The 25,345-nt window shown below is 43.7% G+C and overlaps 1 protein-coding gene across 1 annotated transcript; it reads left to right on the top strand.

The window, feature by feature from the left end:
- The first annotated feature begins 1,635 nt into the window (after positions 1-1,635).
- On the top strand, positions 1,636-23,412 carry LOC147120078 (uncharacterized). The gene is given in 6 exon segments (XM_085985618.1): positions 1,636-2,129; positions 2,132-2,256; positions 12,779-13,356; positions 15,848-15,926; positions 16,940-17,053; positions 20,917-23,412. Coding segments are annotated over 6 exon segments (1,545 nt in total). The 5' UTR covers positions 1,636-2,102; the 3' UTR covers positions 21,539-23,412.
- Positions 23,413-25,345: the final 1,933 nt, after the last annotated feature.

Genomic DNA, 25,345 nt, shown 5'->3' with positions numbered 1-25,345 from the left:
GGCGAGAAGCTAGGAACTGTGGATGAGCAGAGAGGTTTCGGGGTCCAAGTGCAGAAATCACTAAAATCTAGTGGACAGGCTCAAAAAATAATTTAAAAGACATTATAATGGAATGTTGGGCTTTATCGTAAGGGGGCTGGAATATAAAGAGTGGAAGTTATTTTGCAGCTGTACAGAGCTCTGGTTAGACCCCATCTGGAGTTCTCCTTTCAGTTCTGGGCACCACACCTCAGGAAGGATATATTGGCCTTAGAGGAGATGCAGTGCAGATTCACCAGTTGCAGACTAGGCTTATATTCCCTTGAGTATAGAAGATAAAGCGGTGATCTAATTGAGGTGTTTAAGATGATAAAGAGAAACTATTTCCTCCGGTAGGGGAGTCCAGAACAAGGAGGCATAACCTTAAGATTAGAGCTAAGCCGTTCAGTGGCGATGTCAGAAAGCACTTTTTCACATAAAGGCAAGTGGAATATTGGAACTCTACCTCCCAAAAAGCTGTTGAGACTAGAGGTCAATTTCAAAACTGAGATTGATGGACTTTTGTTAGGTAATGGTGTTAAGGGTTACGGAACCAAGACGGGTAGATGGAGTTAAGATAAAGATCAGCCAAGATATAATTGAATGATGGAACAGGCGCGAGGGGGCTGAAATGGCCTACTCCTGTTCATATGGAGGAAGGTTAGAAGTGGTTACCCCAGGTGTCAGCGTGTGCCCACTTTTCTTCTCCTTACATGTAGACTATTCGGATTTGGGCATCGGGAGCGCAATCTGAAATTTTGCATTTGACACAAAAATAGGAGGTTTGACAACTAGTAATGAGATTGTAAGTAAGTTCACGAAGTCATTGGTGGGTTAGTGAATGGGCAGATAGGTGGCAGATGCAGTTTAATGTGGAGCAGTCTGAGGTACAATGACTCCCAGTCCAGCAAGGACCCGATTTTAAAATTTTCATCCCTGTGTTCAAATCCCTCCATGACCTCGTCCCTCCCTATCTCTGTAATCTCCTCCAGCCCGACAACCTACTGGGATCTCTGCGTTCCTCCAATTCTGTCCTCTTGCGCATCCCCGATTTCCAACGCTCCACCATCAGCTGGCTCGGCCCTAAGCTCTGGAACTCCCTCCATAAACCTCTCCCGCCTCCTTTAAGATGCTCCTTAAAACTCATCTCTTCCTGTCCTAATGTCTCCTTATGTGGCTGTGTCAGTTTTTGTTTTATAACGCTTATGTGAAGCACCTTGGGACGTTTTACATTAAAAGGTGCTATATAAATTCAAATTGTTGTTGCTCTTTCCCTTACTGTGGAATCCATTGCTGATGTAAAATTACACTTAAAATTGGTTAAAAGATTTTAGTTAGCTTTTTGGCATCGTTTTATAGCAGCACCGGCCATTTGAAATTGGATTTGGAAGCAAAAGGCATTGGTACAACACCAAGTCCAGCAGAACTCAAGAAATCTGCACAGGTAATCCCAGCAGGTGCATCCCCAAAACCATTCGGCCCCACAAATAAAATGGCTCCACATTCACAGCAGCAGCCCGTTTTTAATATTTGAAAGGAGCTGAAGGAGTATTTCTTGCCGGGATTTGATCACCCCTGGGTAGTTTTGGAGAGGTTTTATGCTCACTGCCATCACTGCTATGTTGTTGGTGTGAAAGATAAACACCGACGCAGACGGCGTGCGACCTGTTTCCGTGTAATCGATTTTGTTTTTTTTTATTAACACTCTTGCCAGAGAGAAAGCGTGGAAATATTTCACCAACCGGCCACCGATTCAAACAACCGGAACAAGGGTCCCTGCCTCGCTGCTATAGGACAAGTGCGTGTGATCGACAGCGGCCTGGCCCAATCAGCGAGGCAGGGAGGCGCAGCGCGCAAGTTCGAATATAGCGTGCGCTCGGTTCCCAGGCTGTGAACGGAGCGTTTTTTCCCGGGCCGTGCTCGGGACCGAGCGCTTCTCCTGGGCCGTGTTGGGTGGCTCCCGGGCTGCGGACCGAGCGCTTGTCCCGGGTCGTGCTGGGTGGCTGCGGACCGAGCGCTTGTCCCGGGTCGTACTGGGTGGCTCCCGGGCGACGGACCGAGCGCTTGTCCCGGGCTGCTGCAAGATGCTGTGCTGCACTGTGCTCGAGCCGCGCTCTGTGACGTGAAGACGATGCGGAAACACCAGCGGCGGCCCGGCAGTGCCGACTGCTTCGCTTGGACCTCACGGCAAAGCGACACCCTGAGCCAGCTGGAGGTGGAGCGTTCCTTCCAAGAATTGTAAGCGTTTCCTTTATTTATATATATTTTTTGCAAAACATATTTTTGTTTGGTGCAGCGCATTGGTTAATTTCCAGTGTTTCGTTGTAACAAGACACTAGGAACGCAAGCTACCTAGAGTACAATTATCTAAATTGTAGTTGGCCAATTGCAAAGTAATGAATACAATAGCAAAATACTGCGGATGCTGGAAACCTGAAGTAAAAACAGAAAATGCTGCAAACACTCAGCAGGTCAAGCAGCATAGAGGAGAGAGAAACAGAGTTGACGTTTCAAAAAAGTTAGAGAAGTAACAGATATACAAGTGCAGAAAGGGAGGAGGGGAGGAAAGAACAAAAGGGAAGTCTGTGACAGGATGAAAGGCAGGCGTGGTTAAAGACAAGAGGCTTGATGGTAATGGGACAAGTTAAGAAATAAAAGATGACTAGATTTTCTAGATCAGTATGTTGAGGAACCAACTAGGGAACAGGCTATTTTAGATCTAGTATTGTGCAATGAGAAAGGGTTAATTAATAACCTCAGTCCCATGTGTTGTACGGCCTGCAGTATGTGAGAATTCCTAGACACTTCTTGCAGTCAGGATGACCACATGTGCAGTAAGTGCCAATGATTTGGCCAACTTGAGATCTGGTTTTCGGAGCTCGAGTGTCAGCTGGAGGCACTGAGGTGCATCCGCGAGGCTGAGAGTTACGTGGATAGCACGTTTTTAGACGTGGCCACCCCGCAGCTTAAGAAAGTGCTGTCAGAGAGGGAATGGGAGACCACCAATCAGAAGGGGGGCAGGCAGGTAGTCAGGAAAGCCCCAAGTGCATCTTACTCAACAACCATTTTTCTGTGTTGGAAAACGGTGAAAGTGACAGTTCCTCTGGGGAGTGTAGCCAGAGCCAAGTTTACGGCACTGTGGGTGGCTCAGCTGCACAAGGGGGGGGAGGAGTAAGAGTGGAAGGGCAACAGTGGTAGGAGACTCGATTAGCGAGAGGTGCAGACAGGCGTTTCTGCGGCCGCAGACGTGACTCCAGGATGGTATGTTGTCTCCCTGGTGCCAGGGTCAAGGATGTCACTGAACGGCTGCAGGGCATTCTGAAGGGGGAGGGCGAACAGTCAGAGGTCGTGGTTCACATTGGTACCAACAACATAGGTAGCAAAAGGGATGAGGTCCTGCAACAAGAATTTAGGGAGCTAGGTAGCAGATTAAAAAGCAGGACCTCAAAGGTTGTAATCTCTGGATTACTCCTGGTGCCATGTGCTAGTGAGTATAGGAATAGGAGGATAGAGCAGATGAATGTGTGGCTAATGAGTTGGTGCAGGAGGGAGTGCTTTAGTTTCCTGGATCACTGGGTCTGTTTCTGGGGAAGGTGGGACCTGTACAAGTCGGACGGGTTGCACCTGAACTGGAACAGGACCAACATCCTTGCAGGAGGTTTGCTGGTGCTGTTGGGGGGGTGGGGTTGAAACTAACCTGGCAGGGGGACTGGGATACGGAGTGGGAACTATAGTAGGGGGTGATGCACAGCCAAATATAGAGGAAAAAACAAGTCAGCCTGGAAGGCAGAGCAAATATGTAAAGGCACGAGGGAGTATGGCAAGGCTGGATGGCATTAATTTTAATGCAAGGAGTCTTGCGAGTAAGGTAGATGAATTGAAGGTGATGATGAACACATGGGAGTATGATATTGTTGCTATCACAGAGACATGGTTGAGGGAGGGGCAGGACTGGCAGCTCAATATTCCGGGGTATAGAATCTTCAGGCGAGACAGAGGGGGGTGTCGCAATATTAATCAAGGAGTCAATTACTGCTGTAAGGAGGGATGATATCTTAGCAGGTTCCTCTAATGAGGCCATATGAGTAGAACTTAAAAACAAAAAGGGGGCAAGCACTTTGCAGGGAGAGTACTATAGGCCCCCAAACAGTCAGGAGGAGATAGAGGAACAGATATGTATGCAAATCTCAGAGAAGTGTAGAACTATTAGGGTAATAATAGTAGGGGATTTCAACTTCCCCAATATTAACTGGGATAGTCAGAGTGTGAAAGGCTTAGAAGGTGCGGAATTCTTAAAGTGCATCCCGGAGAGCTTTTTGAGCCAGCATGTGGAAAGTCCTACAAGAGAGAGGGCGGTACTGGACCTAATTCTAGGGAATGTAGCCGGGCAAGTGGTAGAAATGTCAGGAGAGCATTCTGGTGACCGTGACCACAATTCGGTGAGATTTAAGGTAGTCGTGGAAAAGGACAAAGATAGACCGGAAATAAAGGTTCTAAATTGGGGGAAGGCCGATTTTAATATGATAAGGCAGGATCTGGCCAAAGTGGACTGGGATCAGCTACTTGTAGGAAAATCCACATCAGAGCAGTGGGAGTCATTCAGAAAGGAAATAGAGAGAGTACAGCGTCAATATGTTCCCATAAAGGTCAAAGGTGGGACCAACAAGTCCAGGGAACCCTGGATGTCAAGGGATATACAAGAATGGATTCGGAAAAAGGGAGGCTTTTGGCAGATACAAAGAACTAAAATCAGTGGAAGCCCTAGAGGAGTTATAGGAAGTGTAGGGGGTACTTAAAGAAATTAGGAGAGCAAAGAGGGGGCATGAAAAAACACTGGCGGGCAAAATAAAGGAAAATCCCATGGTGTTTTATAAGTATATTAAGGCAAGAGGATAACTAGGGAAAGAGTAGGGCCCATTAGGGACCAAAGTGGCAATCTGTGTGTAAAGCCGGAAGATGTCGGTGAGGTTTTAAATGAATATTTTGCATCTGTGTTCACTATGTAGAAGGACGATACAGGCATAGAAATCAGGCAGGGGGATTGTGATATACTTGAACAAATTAGCATTGAGAGGGAGGAGGTACTAGCGGTTTTAGCGGGCTTAAAAGTGGATAAATCCCCAGGCCCAGACGAGATGTATCCCAGGCTGCTGTGTGAGGCAAGGGAGGAGATTTCTGGGGAGGTGCCAAAGGACTGGAGGACAGCTAACGTAGTACCATTATTCAAGAAGGGTGGTAGGGATAAACCAGGAAATTACAGGCCAGTGAGCCTAACATCAGTGGTAGGGAAATTATTGGAAAAAAATCTGAGGGACAGAATTAGTCTCCACTTGGAGAGGCAAGGATTAATCAAGGATAGTCAGCATAGCTTTGTCGGGGAGATCATGTCTAACCAATTTGATTAAATTTTTCGAGGGGGTGACTAGGTGTGTGGATGAGGGTAGTGCAGTTGATGTAGTCTACATGGACTTCAGTACAGCTTTTGACAAAGTCCTGCATGGGAGACTGGTCAGAAGGTAAGAGCCCATGGGATCCAGGGAAATTTGACACATTCCAAAATTGGCTTAGTGGCAGGAGGCAAAGGGTGATGGTCGAAGGTTGTTTTTGTGACTGGAAGCCTGTGTCCAGTGGTGTACCGCAGGGATCGGTGCTGGGTCCCTTGCTGTTTGTAGTGTACATTAATGATTTAGATATGAACGTAGTAGGTATTATCAGTAAGTTTGCAGATGACACAAAAATTGGTGGAGTGGTAAATAGCGAGGAGGGAAGCCTCAGGCTACAGGACGATATAGACGGGTTGGTCAGATGGGCAGAATAGTGGCAAATGGAATTTAACCCTGAAAAGTGTGAGGTGATGCATTTTGGGAGGACTAACAAGGCAAGGGAATACACAATGAATGGTAGGACCCTAGGAAGGACAGAGGATCAGACGGACCTTGGTGTGCATGTACATAGATCCCTGAAGGCAACAGGACAGTTAGATAAGGTGGTTAAAAAGGCATATGGGATACTTGCCTTCATTAGCCGAGGCATAGAATATAAGAGCAGGGAGGTTATGATTGTGCTGTACAAAACGCTAGTTAGGCCACAGCTGCAATACTGTGTGCAGTTCTGGTCGCCACACTATATAGGAAGGATGTGATTGCATTGGAGAGGGTGCAGAGGACATTCACCAGGATGTTACCTGGGCTGGAGTGTTTCAGAAGAGAAACTGGACAAGCTGGGGTTGTTTTCCTTAGAGCAGAGAATGCTGCGGGGGGACCTGATTGAGGTGTACAAGATTATGGGGGGCATAGATAGGGTAGATAGAAAGGAACTTTTCCCCTTTAGTAGAGGGGTCAATAACCAGCGGGCATAGTTTCAAGGTAAGGGAGAGGGGATTTGAGGAAAAACTTTTTCACCCAGATGGTGGTTGGAATCTGGAACTAACTGCCTGAAAGGGTGGTAGAGGCAGGAAGCCTAACACCATTCAAGAAGCATTTAGATGAGCACTTGAAACGCCATAGCATACAAGGCTACGGACCAAGTGCTGGAAAATGGTGTTAGAATAGACCGGGCTTGATGGCCAGCACAGACACGATGGGCCGAAGGGCCTCTTTCTGTGCTGTATAACACTCTGACATAATTTACAACACATATACATTCCCTTTAAGGCACAAAAACCCCACAAGAAAAGTAATCCAACCATGGCTAACAAGAGAAGTTAAAGATAGTATTAGAACAAAGGAAGGGGTTTGTAATGCTGCCAAAAAGAGTAGTAAGCCTGAGGATTTTAGAATTCAGCAAAGGAGGACCAAGAAATTGATAAAGGGAAAATAGAAAATGAGAGTAAACTAGCGAGAGACATAAAAACAGATTGTAAAAGCTTCTATAGGTATATAAAAAGGAAAAGATTAACTAAAGTAAATGTGGCTGACACAGGAGAAATTATAATGGGGAATAAGGAAGTGGCAGAGAAATTAAACAAATACTTTGTGTCTGTCTTTGGAAGAAGACGCAAAAAGCTTCCCAGAAATGGTGGAGAACCAAGGGTCTAGCGAGAATGAGGAACTGAAAGCTATTAGTATTGGATAAAAGTAGTTTGGAGAAATTAATGGGACTGAAAGCTGATAAATCCACTGGACCTGATGGCCTACATCCTAGGGTTTTGAAAGAGTTGGCTATAGAGATAGTGGATGCATTGGTTGTCATTTTGCAAAATTCCATAGATTATAGAACAGTTCCTGCGGATTATGAGGTAGCAAATGTAACCCCACTATTTTTAAGAAAGGAGGGAGAGAGAAAACGGGGAACTACAGACCAGTTAGCCTGATATCAGTAGTAAGGAAAATGCTACAATCTATTATTAAGGACATGGTAACAGGGCACTTAGAAAATCATAATAGGATTGGGCAGAGTCAACACTGATTTATGAAAGGGAAATCGTGTTTGACAAATCTGTTGGAGTTTTTTGAGGTTGTAACTAGCAGAATAGCTAAGGGGGAACCAGTGGATGTGGTGTATTTGGATTTTCAGAAGGCATTTGATAAGGTACCACACAAGAGGTTATTAAACAAAGTTAGGGCTCATGAGATATTCACTGTTCCTCGAACTACTGCTCTCGCCACATCCCGAGATCCACGCTCAACGCCATGTGTCGCCACATGAACACTCTCGACCTCTCTTCAGCAGCACCAACGCACTCTATCTCAAAGCTGTCCTGGTCCACGGTTCCGTTTCATCCTTCGCTTCATTTGGCGCTTCAACAAAAAACTTTTTTTTCCTTTCGGATGTCAAGTATCGCAAGCTTCAACAACTCTTGGACACCAACACCCCTCCGGAACCACCTTCCCCATCACTTTCCTCTGACCCCATCCCTTCTTCCAATCTCACCCCCTGCTGTGTTTTCACTGTCCCCTCTGACATTCCCCTCTCTGAACCCGAACAATTAGTCCTCAGCAAAGGCCTGAGCTTCATCCCTTTACGCCCCCATCTCAATGAATTTCCAGCTCGGCACAATGCCGAGCTCTTTTTCCATCGCCTTTGTCTCCGTGCCCACTTCTTTGGCCAGGAGTCTTCCCCACCGCATGGTGGACCCATTCTCCCGCTTTCAGAATTCTCTTTTTACCTGGACCCCGCCCTCTGCCCTCTCTAGATCTTTTCATTGCTAACTGCCGGCGCAACATCAGCCGTCTCAATTTCTCTGCTCCCTTCACTCACTCCAACCTACCTCCTTCTGAACTTGCAGCACTCTGTTATCTCTGATCCAACCCTAACATTGTCATTAAACCTGCTGACAAGGGTGGTGCTGTTGTTGTTTGGCAAACCGACCTCTACCGTGCGGAGACTGAACGCCAACTCTCTGACACCTGCCCCTGGACCCCACTACCAAACATCAAGCCATTGTTTCCAAGACTGTCACTGACCTCATCTCCTCTGGAGATCTTCCCTCCATGGCTGTCAACCTCATAGACCACAAACCCCACACAGCCCGCCTCTACCTCCTTCCCAAGATCCACAAACAGGGCTGACCTGCTAGACCCATCATTTCAGCTTGTTCTTGCCCCACGGAACTTATCTCTTCCTATCGCGACTTTTTTTCTCCCCCTGTCCAGTCTCTTCCCACCTACATTCGCGACTCCTCCGACGCCCTTCATCACTTTAACAGTTTCCTGGCCCCAACTGTCTCCTTTTTACCATGGACGTCCAATCCCTCTACACCTCCATCCCCCACCAGGACAGCCTGAGGGTAGAGGTCCAACCAGTCCCCATCCACCACCACCCTCGTCCGCCTGGCTAAACTTGTTCTTGCATTGAACAACTTTTCCTTTGACTCTACTCACTTCCTCCAAATTAAAGGTGTTGCTATGAGAACCCACATGGGCCCTAGCTATGCCTGCCTTTTCTTGGGATATGTGGAACACTCTTTGTTCCAGTCCTACTCGGGTCCTCTCCCTTACTTCTTTTTCCAGTACATTGATAACTATGTCGGTGCCGTTTCCTGCTCTAGCCCTAAACTAGAAAATTTCATTCACTTTGCTTCCAATTTCCACCCTTCCCTCACCTTCACATGGTCCATCTCCGACTCTTCCCTTCCCTTCCTCGACTTCTCTATCTCCATTTATGGGGATAGGCTATCAAACATCCACTCTAAGCCCACTGACTCCCACAGCTACCTGGACTACACTTCCTCCAACTCCGCTTCCTGTAAGCACTTTATTCCATTCTCCCAGTTTCTCCGTCTCTGCCGCATCTGCTCTGACGATGCCACCTTCCATACTAGTGCTTCCGATATGTCTTCCTTTTTCCTCAACTGAGGATTCCCCATTACCGTGGTTGACATGGCCCGCGACTGTATCTGTTCCATTTCCCGCACTTCTGCTCTCGCCTTCCCCTCCCTCCCAGAACCACGATAGCATTCCCCTTGTCCTCACCTTTCACCCCACCAGCGCCCACATTAAACGGATCATCCTCCGACATTTCCGCCACCTCCAGCATGATCCCACCACCAAACACATCATCTCCTCCCCTCCCCTGTCAGCATTCTGAAGGGACCGCTCCTCTATCACTTCCAAAACCCCTTCCCCTTCCCACGGCACCTTCCTGTGCAAGTGCAGGAGATGCAACACCTGCCATTTTACCTCCTCCCTTCCCACTGTCCAGGTCCCCAAACACTCCTTCCAGGTGAAACAGCGATTTAATTGTTGTACTTGCAATTTAGTATACTGTATTCGCTGCTCACGATGCGGTCTCCTTTACATTGGGGCGACCAAATGCAGATTGGGTGACCGCTTTGCGGAACACCTCCGTTCAGTCCGTAAGCGTGACCCTGAGCTTCCAGTCGCCTGTCACTTTTTAGTATTTTGCAAAGTAATTAAGTTGTTATGTTTATCTGCCTGGACATGTTTTACTGGAATGCATCACCATCAGTAATCAAAGCTGCGTAGACAAGAGCTGAGTGTGTGCTGAACGATGGCCAAGGAAGAGCATATAATATGAAACATAAAATTGAACTGTAGGATGTGAGGTCCACTGAAGATTTTACTTTCATGTTTGTGGCAACTGAGCTTCGGGAACCCAGAAGATTCTGGATATAATGAGCAAAAAAGCCAGGTTGTGCACTTTCTGCATTCACATGACATCATGCAGCAGTAGAGGCAAAACTTTGCTGTCGATTTTGCCATTCTGTTTCTTTCCAAAGTAATTAAAATTTGGTACAAAGGCAATAATTTATGTCTTGGTCTGTTCAAAAACAGCCTCTGCAGCAACCTCAGCATGTGGCCTGCTGAAACTCGGTTTTTTTTGTCGCTACAATTGGTAGACTTGCTGTACACCACAATTTAACAGTTCATGTGCCATGCTTTCTTGCTACAGTGTACAGGCATACATTGTATCTAAAGAAAAATATGTTTTACACATTCAAAAAAATCTGAAACCAGAGATAAGATGCTCTTTTATCTCAAAAGGTTCCCCTGTAAATGTTTCACAATAACATGGCCGTGACCACTTCATAAAATGCAAGTTTTATTTGGAAGATTATCATTTTGTGCCTTGTTGTTTTCCACACCCATGCTGACTTCCTCTGGGATGTCTTCCCTCCTCTGTTACCCTCTGTATTAAGTGACTTAACATCTTTGCTGATCCCAATCTCTATCTCCGGTCCCCTAGCTCTCTAACTTCACCACTCCATCCCCCTCAATTTCACCCCATGTATACATTTCCCATACCATATACCTGGCCACTCTTGACATCTTCATGGCCTCTCTGCACCTAATATCTCGATCTCTGACAAGGCTATCACTGACCACTTCTTCATCTCTCTTACCACCCACATTCCCATACTCTACCACAGTACCACTATTCTTGCTATCTGCCCATGGAAAATAACTCCTGTTCCCCTCCCCTCCAGGACTCTTACAACCTTGTTCATAAATTCCCAACCCCCTTGTCTTTAGTCCTACATTCATCTCAAAATCTCTGCTATTGTCGACTTGATTAACTGCTCCCTAGCCTTTATTTTTGTCCTTGTACCTTGCAAAATAATCACTGTTTCCCATCCCAGTAGAGTCTCCATCTTCTCTTCCTGAAGTAAAATGGGTGCAAACTCAAACTTAACCTGGCGAACAACTGGCCTAACTGTTCATTAGCAGATCTTGTTTAACCAAACCAAGCATTATGGTGTTTTGCTCTCTACAGCGAAAACCACCTGCTTCAGAATCATCTTGAAGGGCAAGGTAACCTCAAGCTCCTTTTTTTGTTTTTCATAACCAATGATCTACTTTAACCCCTTTTCCCATCCCCCCTCAACTTCATCACAAACACCAAGCACGGGGAGCTCATGGGTTTCTTAGTCTCTGAGATAGAGTCCATCATACAGCTGTGTTCTTACTTTCTTATTCTTCCTCACCCCCAACCTCCTCTCCTTCCTCCATTCTAGCCTTCAACTCTCTCTCTGCAGTTTCTCTCCAAAACTTCGCAAATATTGTGTTGCTCCAAGTCCTATTCACCCATTACCCCGTTCTTGCTGACGTACATTGGCATCTCATCTCCACACCCATCTTTAATTCCTTCCATGGCCGCAACCTCCCTAACGTCTAGCCATGTATTCACCTCCCTCTCTCAAACACTCCATTCCTCCTGTGCATCCTCTCCCATTTTGCCCCACCACTGTTTGGCATAGCATTTGAGTACCATGGTCCTACTCTACGTAACTTCTCACGAACCTCTTTCTCCGCCCTCCCTCTCTTCTTCCTCTCTCCCCCCCCACCTTAGCAACCTTCTCAAAACCCATCTCTTTGACCAAGAATATGGTCACCACTCCTGGCTTAGTTATTTTGAAATGTCTTGGGCATTTCTTCACATTAAAGGTGCTATATAAATGTGAGTTCTTTTCATCTAATGAGATATGAATAATAATAATATGATTGTGTTGAGTCTGAGGGGAAAATAGAGAACTGTTGAACTTGTCCAGGTTTGGTGGTATTAGGAGAGTTAGCAAAATGTTGCATCTTATTTTCATAAGAACTGGAAGTGTAAGTTTAAAATCACTGTAAATGAACCTGTATTGATTTTCTTCTGCTGTTTTAATCTTTTTACATTAAACCCGGTTAGTAATTTATAGCTTAAGTCACAGTGTTTATTCTTCTGCTATTTGACATTTAGGCGAACATAAGGAGGCTTGTGTCAATTCCAGTGAGCAAATTACATGTTCTGTTCAATCCCTGGACAATGCTACATTATTAGATGTTACAAGATCACATTTTCTCCTGTAGGGAAAGTGGACTTGCTTATGGGAGTAGTCCTTGTTAAGCACAAGAGAAATATATTTGGGTTCTGATGCTCATTATCCATTCATTCAGTCACTGCCTTATGTCAGCTATAGTCATGCCTCAGGTACTTGTGTACAATTCTAGAACAGTCGTTCTGATTAGGAAACATAGCAAGACAATGGCATGTATGTAGACTTGCTTTTGAAGAAATTTCTCTTCAAAAGCAATTTGACTGGCTGTATTCCACTACTGCAAAAACTGGTATTGCACTCTGTTTTATGTACCATGCAGATTCAGTGTAATTCATGGCTTTATTACGCTCTCCACTCTTTTTCACTTTGAATTTAAGCATCCTTGAAGTATCTTATGGCACCAGTTAGTAATTGCCAAGCTGGCAAGATACATTTATTTATAAATGGAAACGGAGCAATAATTGAATTATAAACTTATTTTACTGTCGTGAAAAATGTGTGCCTCGTTTACTCTGTTTTATATTTGTATTCTTCTTGTAGGTATAATTCTCTGCTTGGCAACAAAGAAAAAGTTGAAAAAATAGCACCGAGGGAGAACCGTTGTGCTCCCACCACTATACATAAAGATTTGTACAACCACCTAGCATTGCAGAATTTCCTCCAAAATAACCCAAAAAATGCCTCTGAAGATGTCCTTAAAATGGAGTGTTCCATCCTATCTGAGCATGTAATGCTAAGGAATAGCAACAGTGACACAGCCATCACTAGAATCTGCAGCAGCCCAGCTGAAACTGCAAGCCTTCCTGCCAAAAGACCTAATGTGAAATGTAACACATTTCCAGGGAAAGCTGAAGAAAACTTGAAGTCCTACACTGAGACTCCTTTCTCTACTGTAAGGCAATCAATTCTCCAAATAGTGGGCTCAAGCCCCAAGAACAGTGATGGGAATGAAGAAGAACGTTTTGAATTATCCTGTGGTGATGCTGTCTCGACTAACTCTGGAGAGGATTACAGAGAAACAGTCACCTGTGAGGCCTGCTCGGAGATGTTTTGGAAAGTAGTAAATCAAAGGGAAACCAGGAAAAGGGGATGTGCATCAGGCAAGAAAAAACCTTATGGTAGGCTGATGCATTTTTGCAATCTTTCCTTAAATGCTGATTGTATGTAATATACAGTGTATGCATATGTGCCAGTAAGGCAGCATTTGTACCATTGCATTTCATCTATGATGGATAATATTTTTCATAATATTTCATATTATCCATCATTTCATTAATGGTGGTGTGAGCCTGCTGTCATTTTAATGTTTGAAACTTTTTCCAATTCTGTGTTCCTGGATTGTCTCTTCTTCTAAATGCACTTCTCCACTGCTGCCAATGACAATCTCCTTGTCACCCCCCAAATATAAAGGGGGTGACCTCTCGCGTTCTGGTGATGCTGTAGACCCAGATTTTCCTGCGTCCCGTGAGTTGTAATCCAATTAGATATTTAAAGTTTCAACTCTGAATAGTAAATTGAAAATCTTGGAGTTTAATTATTGCTTGGTATTTTGCTATTAAAGTAATCAGAAAAATGAACCATGTCAGATAAAGCATGTTGAACTAAGAGATAATGACTAATATGTTTGGAAAGATGCCATTGATGCACTTTCAAAATAATATGCACTAGCTGTCCTTGAAAAATGGCATCATATTTGCATGAGTATTAAAGAATAATTACAGTGCTATCTCAGTTTGCATTATAAATGATAAACCTTAGTGGTTTACGTTGGTGTATGGAAAATTGAGGATTTTCGGTACAAATTAAATATTGCATTTCAAAAATATGCATTTATAAGCGGATTACTTAGTTGAAGCTTTGTGATTTAAATTTTCTGCTGGCATTTATTCTAATAACTTGATTGCATATTGACGTGCATTCTAAATGGGGTGGGGTAATACTTCTCTTTCATGTAATGAAGCAACATAAAGCATCATTGTTCACCGAACATTATAAAATCAACACTGCATATGGGTGTGAAATGGATTTAATTTTCATGAACTGACCTCCAATGGGCCTTGATTTAAAGTGGTGGCAGATCACCACATAAATTGGGGAGAGATGTGCAAGCTGATCTCTGCGCTCTTCTAAGTCTGGCCTCTTGCGCATTCCTGATTTTCACTGCTCTGCCATTGGCAGTGTGCCTTCAGCTACTTGGGTCCTAAGCTCTGGAATTCCTTCCCTGAACCTCTCCGCCTCTCTACCTCACTGTCATTTAAGGTGCTCCTTAAAACCTACCCCTCCTCTGCCCTAATATCTCCTTACATTGCTTGGTGTCAAATTTTATTTGATAACGTTCCTGTGAAGCACCATGGGACATTTTACTATCAAATCAAATCAAATCAACTTTTATTGTCATTGTTAGTGCACAAGTGCAGTACAACGAAATGTAGGCTTGCGGCTCCCGAGAGTGTACAATTTGGATTAGGACACTTAAACATTCAACATACATTTATACATTTGGCTTGCAGTATATTAGCATAAATATGACCATAATAAAGTGCATTGGCAGATGTGCAGGCTTTAGTGTTTATTTGTGGAGTTCAGTAGGATGACAGCCCTGGGAAAGAAGCTGTTCCTAAATCTGGTCGTACGGGTGCGAATGCATCTGTAGCGTCTTCCAGATGGTAGGAGGGCGAACAGACTGTGGCTGGGGTGGGTAGTGGTTAGTGGTCCTATCTGGACCTGAAGAGTAGGGTTAAAATGGTAAGAAATGATGTCTCAATGTGTTGGTGTTCCACTGTGCTGCTGCTGTGACAGAATATGATTTTCTCCCCTTTTCCTTCCTCTGCTACTGCAAATAGTGGCTGTAGCATGGGTTTGTGCTCAATAAGAGCCTAAAATTCACCCACACAGAGGGTGAGGGGAATTTGCAAGATTGATTGTAGTTTCATTGTCACTTCTAAAATGAAGATGCTGGCCATGCCCAAGACATTCTACAGTCATTGTTCTTTATCAAATTGTTCCATGCAGGAACCCATTCAAGTCACCAATGTGCAAGTTGAGTATGCCAGGAGTCCATACTTTGGTTATCCTTAAAAACTGGGCTTGATTTCACAAGTTGATTTTGGGGATAAAAATCAGTTTAAAACGTTGACTTTTACAACCGATATCTAAAGTGAAGGAGAATTATATTTCAGACTTTAAAATACCTGCATGCTGTAATTGTTGGGCAGGTTGACCAAGAAACTCGTACAATTAAGCATGTGGGTAACCTACCACTACGCAGACAGGTCTATGGGTGTAATCCTGTAAAATTATGCCAGGTTTTTAAAAACTTGTTTTGAAGGGGTCTGTGAACTAATGAAATGTACATTAGTTGTCATTCAAGGCTATAAGGAAGGGGTCACTGGTAATGACACATTCTGCCCCTAGTGCATTGTATGTGCTTAGTAACATCAATGGATATTGACATTTAGTTTTTCAACTTGCTGGTAATTCAAAAACCGTTCCTAAGGAATGCTCCAAGCGCTGTTGGCTAACAAAAGTTTGTTGCATTTAAATTTAGTTGAGCATAGGGTTGGAATAAAACTGCTATAAACTCCATTTTTATATAGGTTTCTCTTTCAGATCCTACCTCTTTATCCTGTGACGAATGGGTCTTGAAAAAGCCTTTGTTGCCTAGAAGTGATCTACAGAAATATGGAAGGCAAGTATTCTTCAAGGCAGTTTTTGAATTACTGGAACTGTTTGTCTGCTGTCCTTTTAAATTGGGTTTCAATCAAACATCTTGCATCATAAACATTGTGCATTGGGTTCCCGAGTGGAGTCAAAAAGTCTGCTGATCTATATTGTCTAGAAAAGCAGCACTGATCTATATTGCCTAGAAAAGCAGCACTGATCTATATTGCCTAGAAAAGCAGCACTGATCTATATTGTCTAGAAAAGCAGCACTGAAGTCCTTTTATACATTGTATATTGACTGGAGTGCTGTGCATACACGCTATTTAAATTTGAAAATGTTTCTATCAGATCCAGTATGAATGGAATTACTCTGATATTTGAAGCATCATACAAAGTCAGATATGTGGGGTAAAAATGCTGTGTTTAATTAGTTGCAAAAATGTGTATTAATTAAGATGTTTACTGTTTCTGCTTAGTCACATTATAGATTGAAAAATCACTTCATTACCATTGTTTCTCAGGTGTGTGTCCACATAATTTGACTTGTTCTTACTCCTCTTCCTCTTTCCCCCACAACTGCATGAACAATCTTCCACTGCATTGTCCTGACAACCTTGCAAACATGATCTAGTTACATAAACACAAATATTACAGTGCTACTTTCCACTATGATACAGATGCAGAGAACCAGCTCAACTTAACTTCAAAAATGAATATATCTGGAATTTCATAATCTTTAGAGTTTTTCTTCTTTATATTCTCCTATGAATTTTATAAGGGGAAACATCTAATTTTGCCACTGATATAAATTTTCTGGAGCCCTTTCTCTGAAATTCAAGCTTTTCCAACCCATCGATTGTAGGTTCTCTCTTGGAACCACACAAAAAGTCATCATTATATTTACACCTTGCATCAGTTTGTTTCGTATATTGGTCTGTTTTTGGTTATTGTTTCCACATTTGTGGTGGAGTTGGCTTTATTCAAATCGAGTTTGGTGTGTGGTAAATCTTCTCATGACTGTTATGGTTCTAATTGCAGAGAGATTCAGTCACCAGTAAGGTACCTGAAGAAATCAGTGGGAGCATCTGCTCAGAGTAAAGTTATTATGAAATGGATTCCACAGTGTTCCCGGCCTCATGTGTTTCTGCACAGGTAGAAATTGTGTTTTCCTCTGAGTTCCTTTTTTCTGTGTAAAAGTAATTTTCACCAACAAACTTAGTCAGGTTCTTCTCTTCCCTTTCTCTCCCTACCCAACAATGTTTATGACTCACTGCATCATGTAGAACCAGACTGGAGTCTATATTTCAATTAATCTGCTATTTTTAATAGATTTTAGTCTAACCTGAAGGGTACATGACCCAATAAAGTCTTGGTGTGAACTCTGGATCGAACCATATTTTTGACCACCTAGTGCCACATGAATATAGATCGTATGGTAGTTATAGATGAGGTAGACCATTCAGCCCATCTAAATTCATCTATCCAGCAAAATAATTTAGTCACCCCATTGCAGTATCCAAGTATTTACGTGCTTTTGAGTTTTTGCCTCCATTACTCTTCCTTAATGTCTATCCCATATGTTGATCACTCTCTGTGAAGACCTTCTTGATACCTGTCCTAAATTGACCTTTCACTGGTTTTGATCTGTGTCCTCTTGTCTTACTCTCACAACTTAAAGTAATATTCCAGATATATCAGAATTACCTTGTATACTTTGATAAGATCACCTCTTAGACATTTCTTTTCCAGGATGACAAGTCCAAGTTTCTCCAGTCTTTCCTCATAACTCTGACCTTTGATGCCAGTGATCAGCCTTGTGACTCTTCTTTTGTGTCTGTGACCAGACCTAGATGCAGTGTGATGACTTCCTCTGAGATGCATTCAATTGTTGACTGATATTCTACTATATTGACTACACTGTTCAAAATTATATTCCCTTTCTTGATTGCCGCTCTGCATTGGTCGGACATGTTGAGCGTCAAGTCTATTAAGACTCCAGGTCTCGATCAGCTTCATTCTTAACTATTTCAACAATATTTGGGGAATGTGTGTGTTGCTTATTTTTCCTTCCTATTTGCACTATCTTGCACCTAAAGTGTAATTGTTATTGTTTTGCCCACTTACGTATTTAGTCCAATTTACTCTATCATTTCTGAGCTGCTTTTTGATTCTATTATACTTTCCAATTTGGCGGTAAGAGAAAATTTGATCCATTCGTGTTGAGATTCTGAATCTAAATCATTGATGTAAATTTGAGGACATGCACACACACCATTCTGACATTCATTTCTACCCCTCAGTTTCTTTTACAAAGTAAAGCTTCCTTTTGCTGTGAAACAAGAGGTTAATTCTCCCAGTTTCTCTGTCGCATCTGTTCCGACGATGCCTCCTTCCATACCAGTGCTTCTGAAATGTCTTCCTGTTTCTTTAGCCAAGGATTACCCTTCAATGGGTTGATGGGGCCCTCAACCATGCCCGTCCCATTTCCCGCGCTCACCCCTTCCTCTCCCTCTCAGAACCACGACAGGGTCCCCCTTGTCCTCGCCTTCCACCCCACCAGCCTCCAACGGATCATTTTCCGCCACCTCTATTATGATGCCACCACCAAACATATTTTCCCCAACCCTTTCAGTATTTCAAAGGGTCTGTTCCCTCTGCGACACCCTGATCAGCTCTTCCACCACTTGCTTCCCTCCCCTAGCACCTTCCCATCCAAGAGCAGGAGATGCAACACATGCCCTTTCACCACCTCTCTTCCCACTATCCAGGGCTCCAAGAACTCCTTCCAGGCGAAACAGTGATTTACTTGTACTACTTTCAACTTAGTGTACTATATTCGCTGCTCACAATGTGGTCTCCTCTACATTGGGGAGACAAAATGCAGATTGGATGATCGCTTTGCTGAACACCTACATTCAGTCCACAAGCATGACCTTGAGCTTCCAGTCTCTTGCCATTTTAATTCTCCATCCCACTCTGACCCCTCTGTCCATGGCCTCCAACGTAGCTCAACGCAAGCTCGAGGAACAGCACCTCATCTTTCTGTTGGGCACTTTACGGCCTTAACGTTGAGTTTAACATCTTTAGATCTTCTCCCATTTTCTTGGACAGCAGGTGCTGGTAACGGAGGATGGCTCCACCAGAGCCACTGGGAGTGGAGGAGTTCTGGAGTGGTGCTTGGGGTGGGAATCCCCTATTGGTACACGGCCGGGGGTGGTCCACACCCCTGGAATCTACCAACCTTTCTCTGCCACATTCCTGGGCCACGGCAACCTTCTCCTCTGACAGATTTTCCATGCCTCCCTCCCTGTTCTGCTGTAACCATTTACGCTTCCAAGGACCTATCTTTTGTTTGTTCTCCCATTACAATCCCCTTTTGCCTTGCACCATCGTCCCTTTTGTTATCCAATCACTTCTGCCCTCCACCCTGCCTGCAGCCAGTACACTTTATCCATTAGTCTGGGGTACAGGGTATCCTAATCCATTGCACAAACTATTTTACTGTTCTTTATTGAAAACAGTAATTGGCAAAATGAGCCATTTGAGCAAGATTCTCTTCCACATTAAAATGGATTAATGGGCTTGGGCAGTGCGATGATTATAGCGGTTCTTCACCTCTGGTACTTGGATTCAAGCCCACCACAGACCGGCTTTTCTCTCTCGCTGATTAGATTAACATAGGAGTAGGCCATTCAGCCCCTCGAGCCTGTTCCGCCATTTAATGAGATCATGGCTGATCATCCAAATTCCGTACCCTGTCCCTGCTTTCTCCCCATATCCCTTTAGCCTTAAGAAATATATCCAACTCCTTGAATATATTTAATGAATTGGCCTCAACTGCCTTGTGTGGTAGAAAATTCCACAGGTTCACCACTCTCTGGGTGAAGAAATTCCTCCTCATCTCAGTCCTAAATAGCTTACCCCTTATCCTTAGACTGTGATCCCTGGTTCTGGACTCCCCCGCCATCGGGAACAGCCTTCCTGCATCTAGTCCTGTTAGAATTTTATAAGTCTCAATGAGATCCCCTCTCATTCTTCTAAACTCTAGCGAATATAAGCCGAATCGACTCAATCTCTCTTCATACGTCATTTCTGCCATCCCAGGTATCAGTCTGGTGAATCTTCGCTAGTCCTAAATGGAATGTATTTTGGGTACACTTAACGTCTGCATTAAATTTCTTATGTTGATGTTGTCAGAGGTCACAGCTTTGGGGAACAAATTGGGCTATGAGACTTCTGATCTGAAGGTGTTTAATGCTGATACTAGATTTGAAAAAGTGGAAGACATTTGTTCTGTAGCACGTCACCTTGAGTACAGAATTAACTTTTCAAAAAAGAGAGAATTGAGTCTTTATTTGTCTCTGCTCTCCAGATTGTCGGGCAGTAATCTGAACCAATTATTTAATCATAGAAAAGTGCTAAATACTATATCTACTGAAATTTTTATTTCAAATTGGGGTTACTTCAAAAGTTTTTTTTATAATAGAACAAATATCCTGGTAAAAACACGTTGCATTTTTTTTTGTAAAGCAGTCCATTTCTGGCTTTGCATAGTGGAATTGGTAGTACCTATTGAGTATTACTAGAAATGCTTAATAGTTGGAAGAAAGGGAGAGGAGAGAGCAGTTACGTTAGAAAATATGATAGGCTGTAATGCACTTAGAGGGTTGAATGTTTTACAGTTAACATTTCATCTGATGGCTTCCAACCTACATCGTGATAGAAAGAGGAATTATTTTATAATGACTAAGTGTAGATGGCACATTAACCCTGTGACAATGATAACTGATTGCTCCCTGGTGCATATTAAAGAGATGTTTTCACAATTGTGGGGTTGTAGAATTTATATTGTAACCAAAAAAAGCAATGTTGTAAAATCAGTTTAATGCACAGCTTTACAGTATTACAAACATCTGACTTTGAGTAACCTCTGTTTTCCAGGTTATTTTTTGTCGATTGTATAGACCTTTATTTTGGACAAAAGTGTAAATTAAACTGCACTATTTTAACTGCAGGAATCTACGATCTTGTAAGAGAAAAGTCGATGAATTTCTTGATGAGCATAGAAAAAAACAGCCTCAAAAAAAGACAAAAAGATCAAGGAAGAAAGAGCTCTTTGTTTTCAAGCTTCCTGAAACTCCTCTATCTTCCATTGTACTATCAGAGAATGAAGATTCTGAGTCTGCAATGGAGATCAGCACCGTTAAAAGGAAACTAACCTCGGCTGTCCTGAGCAGAGAGGACAGGCCCAAAAAAGGCAGTTGTGATCTTTCTGACGATGATTCGAATACCTATGAAAGTGGGTTTTATAGCCCGGACAGTAAATTGGTGCTGTGCGAGAGAAACACTTGTACCAACCTGGATAAGCCTGCATTTGATTTATTCACACCATTGAATTTTAGACCAGAAAAAACATTGTCTGCCTTTTCAACTTCAGATTTGCTATGTCCTGAAAGTCAATTGCATTCTCAATATGAAAATGCAAAAAATTGGAGAGAAACACAGAGCAAAATAAATTCTAAGACAGCTCCTTCCAGTTCTTTTGGTTGGTTAAAACCTGGTGGTTTTACATCTATGATTGCTAAGATGAAGGCCAGATCTCAGATATCAGTAGGCAGTGTTGTTAAAGAGACCTGACTTTCTCTTTCCTTTGAAACTTGCCTTTAAAGGATTCACTACAAAGCTCTGTACCCACACGTTTATAACTACCTAGTTTTGGTTTTTGTAGCATTTTGTACAATTCAACCAGTTAATCTGTTTATATATTAAACAAGCACAGCAGTGATAAAATTGCTCACTTTTCTAACCCATAACCTTCCTTTAGAATTTGTGGAGACCATTGTGGTTAATAGTAAATAGTTGTTTAATTTAAAATCTATTGTGCAGCCAAGTTTCAATAGATGGTAAAGGCTTGACATTCTAACTGAAATTGAAGCAAAATGCAGCCCACTGACCAAGATGATGAGCAGCCAGTTCCCAGCTTAGAAGGTTTTGAGTTTGAGTATCAGACTTTTCCTGTAGGTGACATCTGTATCATTTGATGTGAATATAAGTTTGAAAACTTAATTTTTAATCTAAGATATACAAAGTATGGAAAATCACTTTGATTTGCTCTTATCTGGCTCACTTGTGCCTTTTCTAGTTGTCTTGCTAGGAGTAGAATCTGATTTTCAAAATAGCTGGGAACTGATTTAAGGGGACAATTCTGTAAATTGGAACGTTTCCATTTTTGCCAATGTGGTATTACTTGCTGTCCTCAACATTTTTTTTGTTTTGTATGCAGTTAATGTGAATTAAAGTGAAGAGTTGGGCTCTCACCTTTTTTTTTAGAAAAAATCTGCTCTGCTCTTTTCCCCCCCCCCCCTAAATTGCAAGCAGAAGCTTTGGCCTCCTGAAATCTGCCATTTCCAATTCCAACCCGCTTGCTTGACCACTGAACATTTTCGATGGGTAACGTGCACCAGGGGTCGAGTTAATGATCCACTGTAAGGCAGAGGAACAATGGAAGAGATGAGCAATAGGAAGGATAGAATGTTTCAGAGAACAGATAAAGATGGGGAGGTTAACTTCTGAGGAGCAAACTTGGCAGGATGGTTACTAGGAACAGAAGACAGTGGGGGTTGCTACTATGGGTGGCAAAGATGACCAAAGGAAGGGGCAAATGTGGTAGTTCAAGAACAATTAAAATCTGAGACTGCAGCAGGAGTCAAGGGCTTGCAGTTCAGAGGGGAGCAGTATTGAATGTGGAATAATGCAGGAGAAGGGTAGGGCCAGAATGGTCAAAATTGAAAGAGGCAGAGGAGCAAGTCCTGAGCAGCAACCAGTGTGTGTAAATGTAGCCTTACATTGCATAGATCAGTGGCAGAGTTACCCACATGAAGAATACTTGGTGCTAGGTCCTACTTTGTCAGACTTGAAGCTAGGCCCTGAAGAAAAGCCAAGAATACAGCCTTTGTGAAGCAAGGATTAAACGCAGTATGGTGCTTTAGGCCACCTGCCAAGTCTCCTTTGACCAGTGCACGATCTTGAGTTGAACTAGATAATTGTTCTGAATCTAGTTTCTCACCAGGTTTACATAAGCTTACATTTCATAACACACCTCACTAAGCAACAAGCTCTATTAGGGCTCTTGCTAAACCAAGATTTCTATTGAAAATTACAGAACTAGTATTCAGTTGGAGCTGCTTACTGTGATCAGTAATATGAAGGGTTAAGGAACCTGAAAGGTTCCATATGAGAGCTGGGTTTGAGGGAATGGGAGCTCAAGTGCAGTTGCTGTTAATCCCAAATGCAGTCAGTACATACATTCATCTACATACTGCATCAGTGAACATACCTCAGTCACTCCATCGAAGAAGCACATCCAATTTGTCTTGAAGCATTATTGTGGCTATCTGAACTACCAACTCCCAAGCTTGAGCCAGACTTAATTGGAGTCATTGGCTCATCTTGGAGTTGTCCCTCAAACCCTGAATGGTATACCTTTTGGTATGCTGGAGTGCAGCTCTGGTTTCTATCCACAAGTAAATGTTTGACAGTCTCAAACAAAAAATCTCCCAACTGCTGTAATATGTAAGTTATAGTCATTCAGGAAAAACTTACTCATATTGATAAAAGTAAAATACCTAAAAGCTGGATGGTATGGGAGTATGTGGCAAAACAGGATTTAAAAAGTGTCAAATCTATGCATGGTGAGGCTCCAATCCAATTTCTCTTCAGAGATAAGCTGCAGTGTTCATTTTAGACATAGGGAGGGAAATTCATTATAGCTCAGGACTGGGCGCTAACTTCTGAAAAGTTTGAGATTTAGCGCCATGCGCTAATGAATCTCTATGCAAGCTAAATTAAGCGTCCGTGCTCAAAGAAAGGCCTGGAGTGCTAAATCAAGCGCTAATGAGTTAGCTCAGGGGCATTTGACTCAAAGCACTAAATAATTTCAGGTGCAGTCTAATTGCTAGTCATCATTGCCACAGGTGCTTTCCAGCTCTTAAAGGGGAGGTTCAATCATGCTGCAGAACCTCATTCTCAGCAGTGCTGGTTCGACAGCTGTCTTGGCAAGCAGCAGAAGGCCAAGGAGAATGAACCAGAGTGCTGAAGGAAGTGTCATGGTAGATCAATGGCCATGGGAAAGAGCTCACAGATTCTGCGACCAAGCATTGGATGCCTTGGTCCTTGCTGTGGGGGTGCTGTACCCGGTAAGTGGCAGGCGGCCCTCGCCGCAAGTCTTCTGCACCATGTGGGGGGAGGTAGCGCAGCAGGTCTCGGGCAGCACTGTGGTCCCCAGGACCCCCACACAGTGCAGAAAGAAATTTAACGACCTCACTGGAGTGGTCAGAGTGAGTCAAAGCTTCAACAAATGCTACGTACCACCGTCTGAACCTCAGTCTGCACACACTGTCCAAAGCACCATACGCCCAGCACTCACCCACCAACAATCTCTGCCTGCCAACATTTACACCCACATCTCGCACACAATGACAGCTATTCAACTATGGCTGGCACCTCTTCCCAAACTCATTGCTTCACACTCGCACGCTTTTCTTTCTCTTGCAGGCCAAGGTCGCTCACAACAGGATCGCACAGGCGGGGGACAACCTTCCACCCAACCACTTTCTGAGCTGGAGGAAAGAGTGCTGCAAATCATTGGGCACTGTGGCCACCGGCGACATTGACCCCTTGGGGACGATATGTTCATCCTGACTCCTCCTCCTCATCCACTTTCCAACTCACCCCACAAGCCTTTCCCACTTTCCAGCTAATCATGCTGTATGCATGCCTTTCTCCTTTCCTGCCCCCTCCCCTCACCTTAACCTGACTCTTGTGCCTTTATGCTTTCAGATAATGAGCAAGCAGCTGAGCAGCCTGTCCGAGGGCACCATAGAGAGCGAGGCAGACACCAGCTGAGATACTGGCACTACACATTCTTTAGAGGCCAGTATAGTAGTGGGACCTGCACAGGGCCTGGGGGAAAGGATAGCTTGGGAGTCAGTTCCCCAGAGGGCGAGTTCTGCTGCACAGGACTCAGATGAGGACCTCGATGGGGAGGTCATTAGAAGAAGGGAAATGGGCATGCACACAGAGATGACAGGTGCCAGAGAGCCTCTCGGCAATGGTAAGGAGGAGTCTGCTTCCAACATTGCAGAGCTCTGTGCACACCATAGAGCCCATCATTTGCAGACTGCAAAGGATGGTGGACTCACGGAGACCCCGACCTGATGCCCCATGTGGTGATGTCGCAGCTTCCATTGCAGCACAGGCGGAAGCCACGCAACGTCTTAGTGCTGTAATGCAGTCTATGTGTGGTGCTATCGATTCTCAGACTACTCTCATGCAGTCTCAGCTTGATGCCATGCAAGCTGACTGCTGCCATCGTGGCTGGGTCGACCACCGTCCACTGGGGCATTCACGCTGTCGCAGCAGGCCAGCAATCTATGCTCCAGCAGA

The sequence above is a fragment of the Somniosus microcephalus genome, chromosome 4, assembly GCF_052327205.1.
Source record: "Somniosus microcephalus isolate GS21.2 chromosome 4, FLI_Smic_1.0, whole genome shotgun sequence".
In the NCBI taxonomy this organism is placed as follows: Eukaryota; Metazoa; Chordata; class Chondrichthyes; order Squaliformes; family Somniosidae; genus Somniosus; species Somniosus microcephalus.
This window is presented reverse-complemented; position numbering and strand designations above follow the sequence as displayed.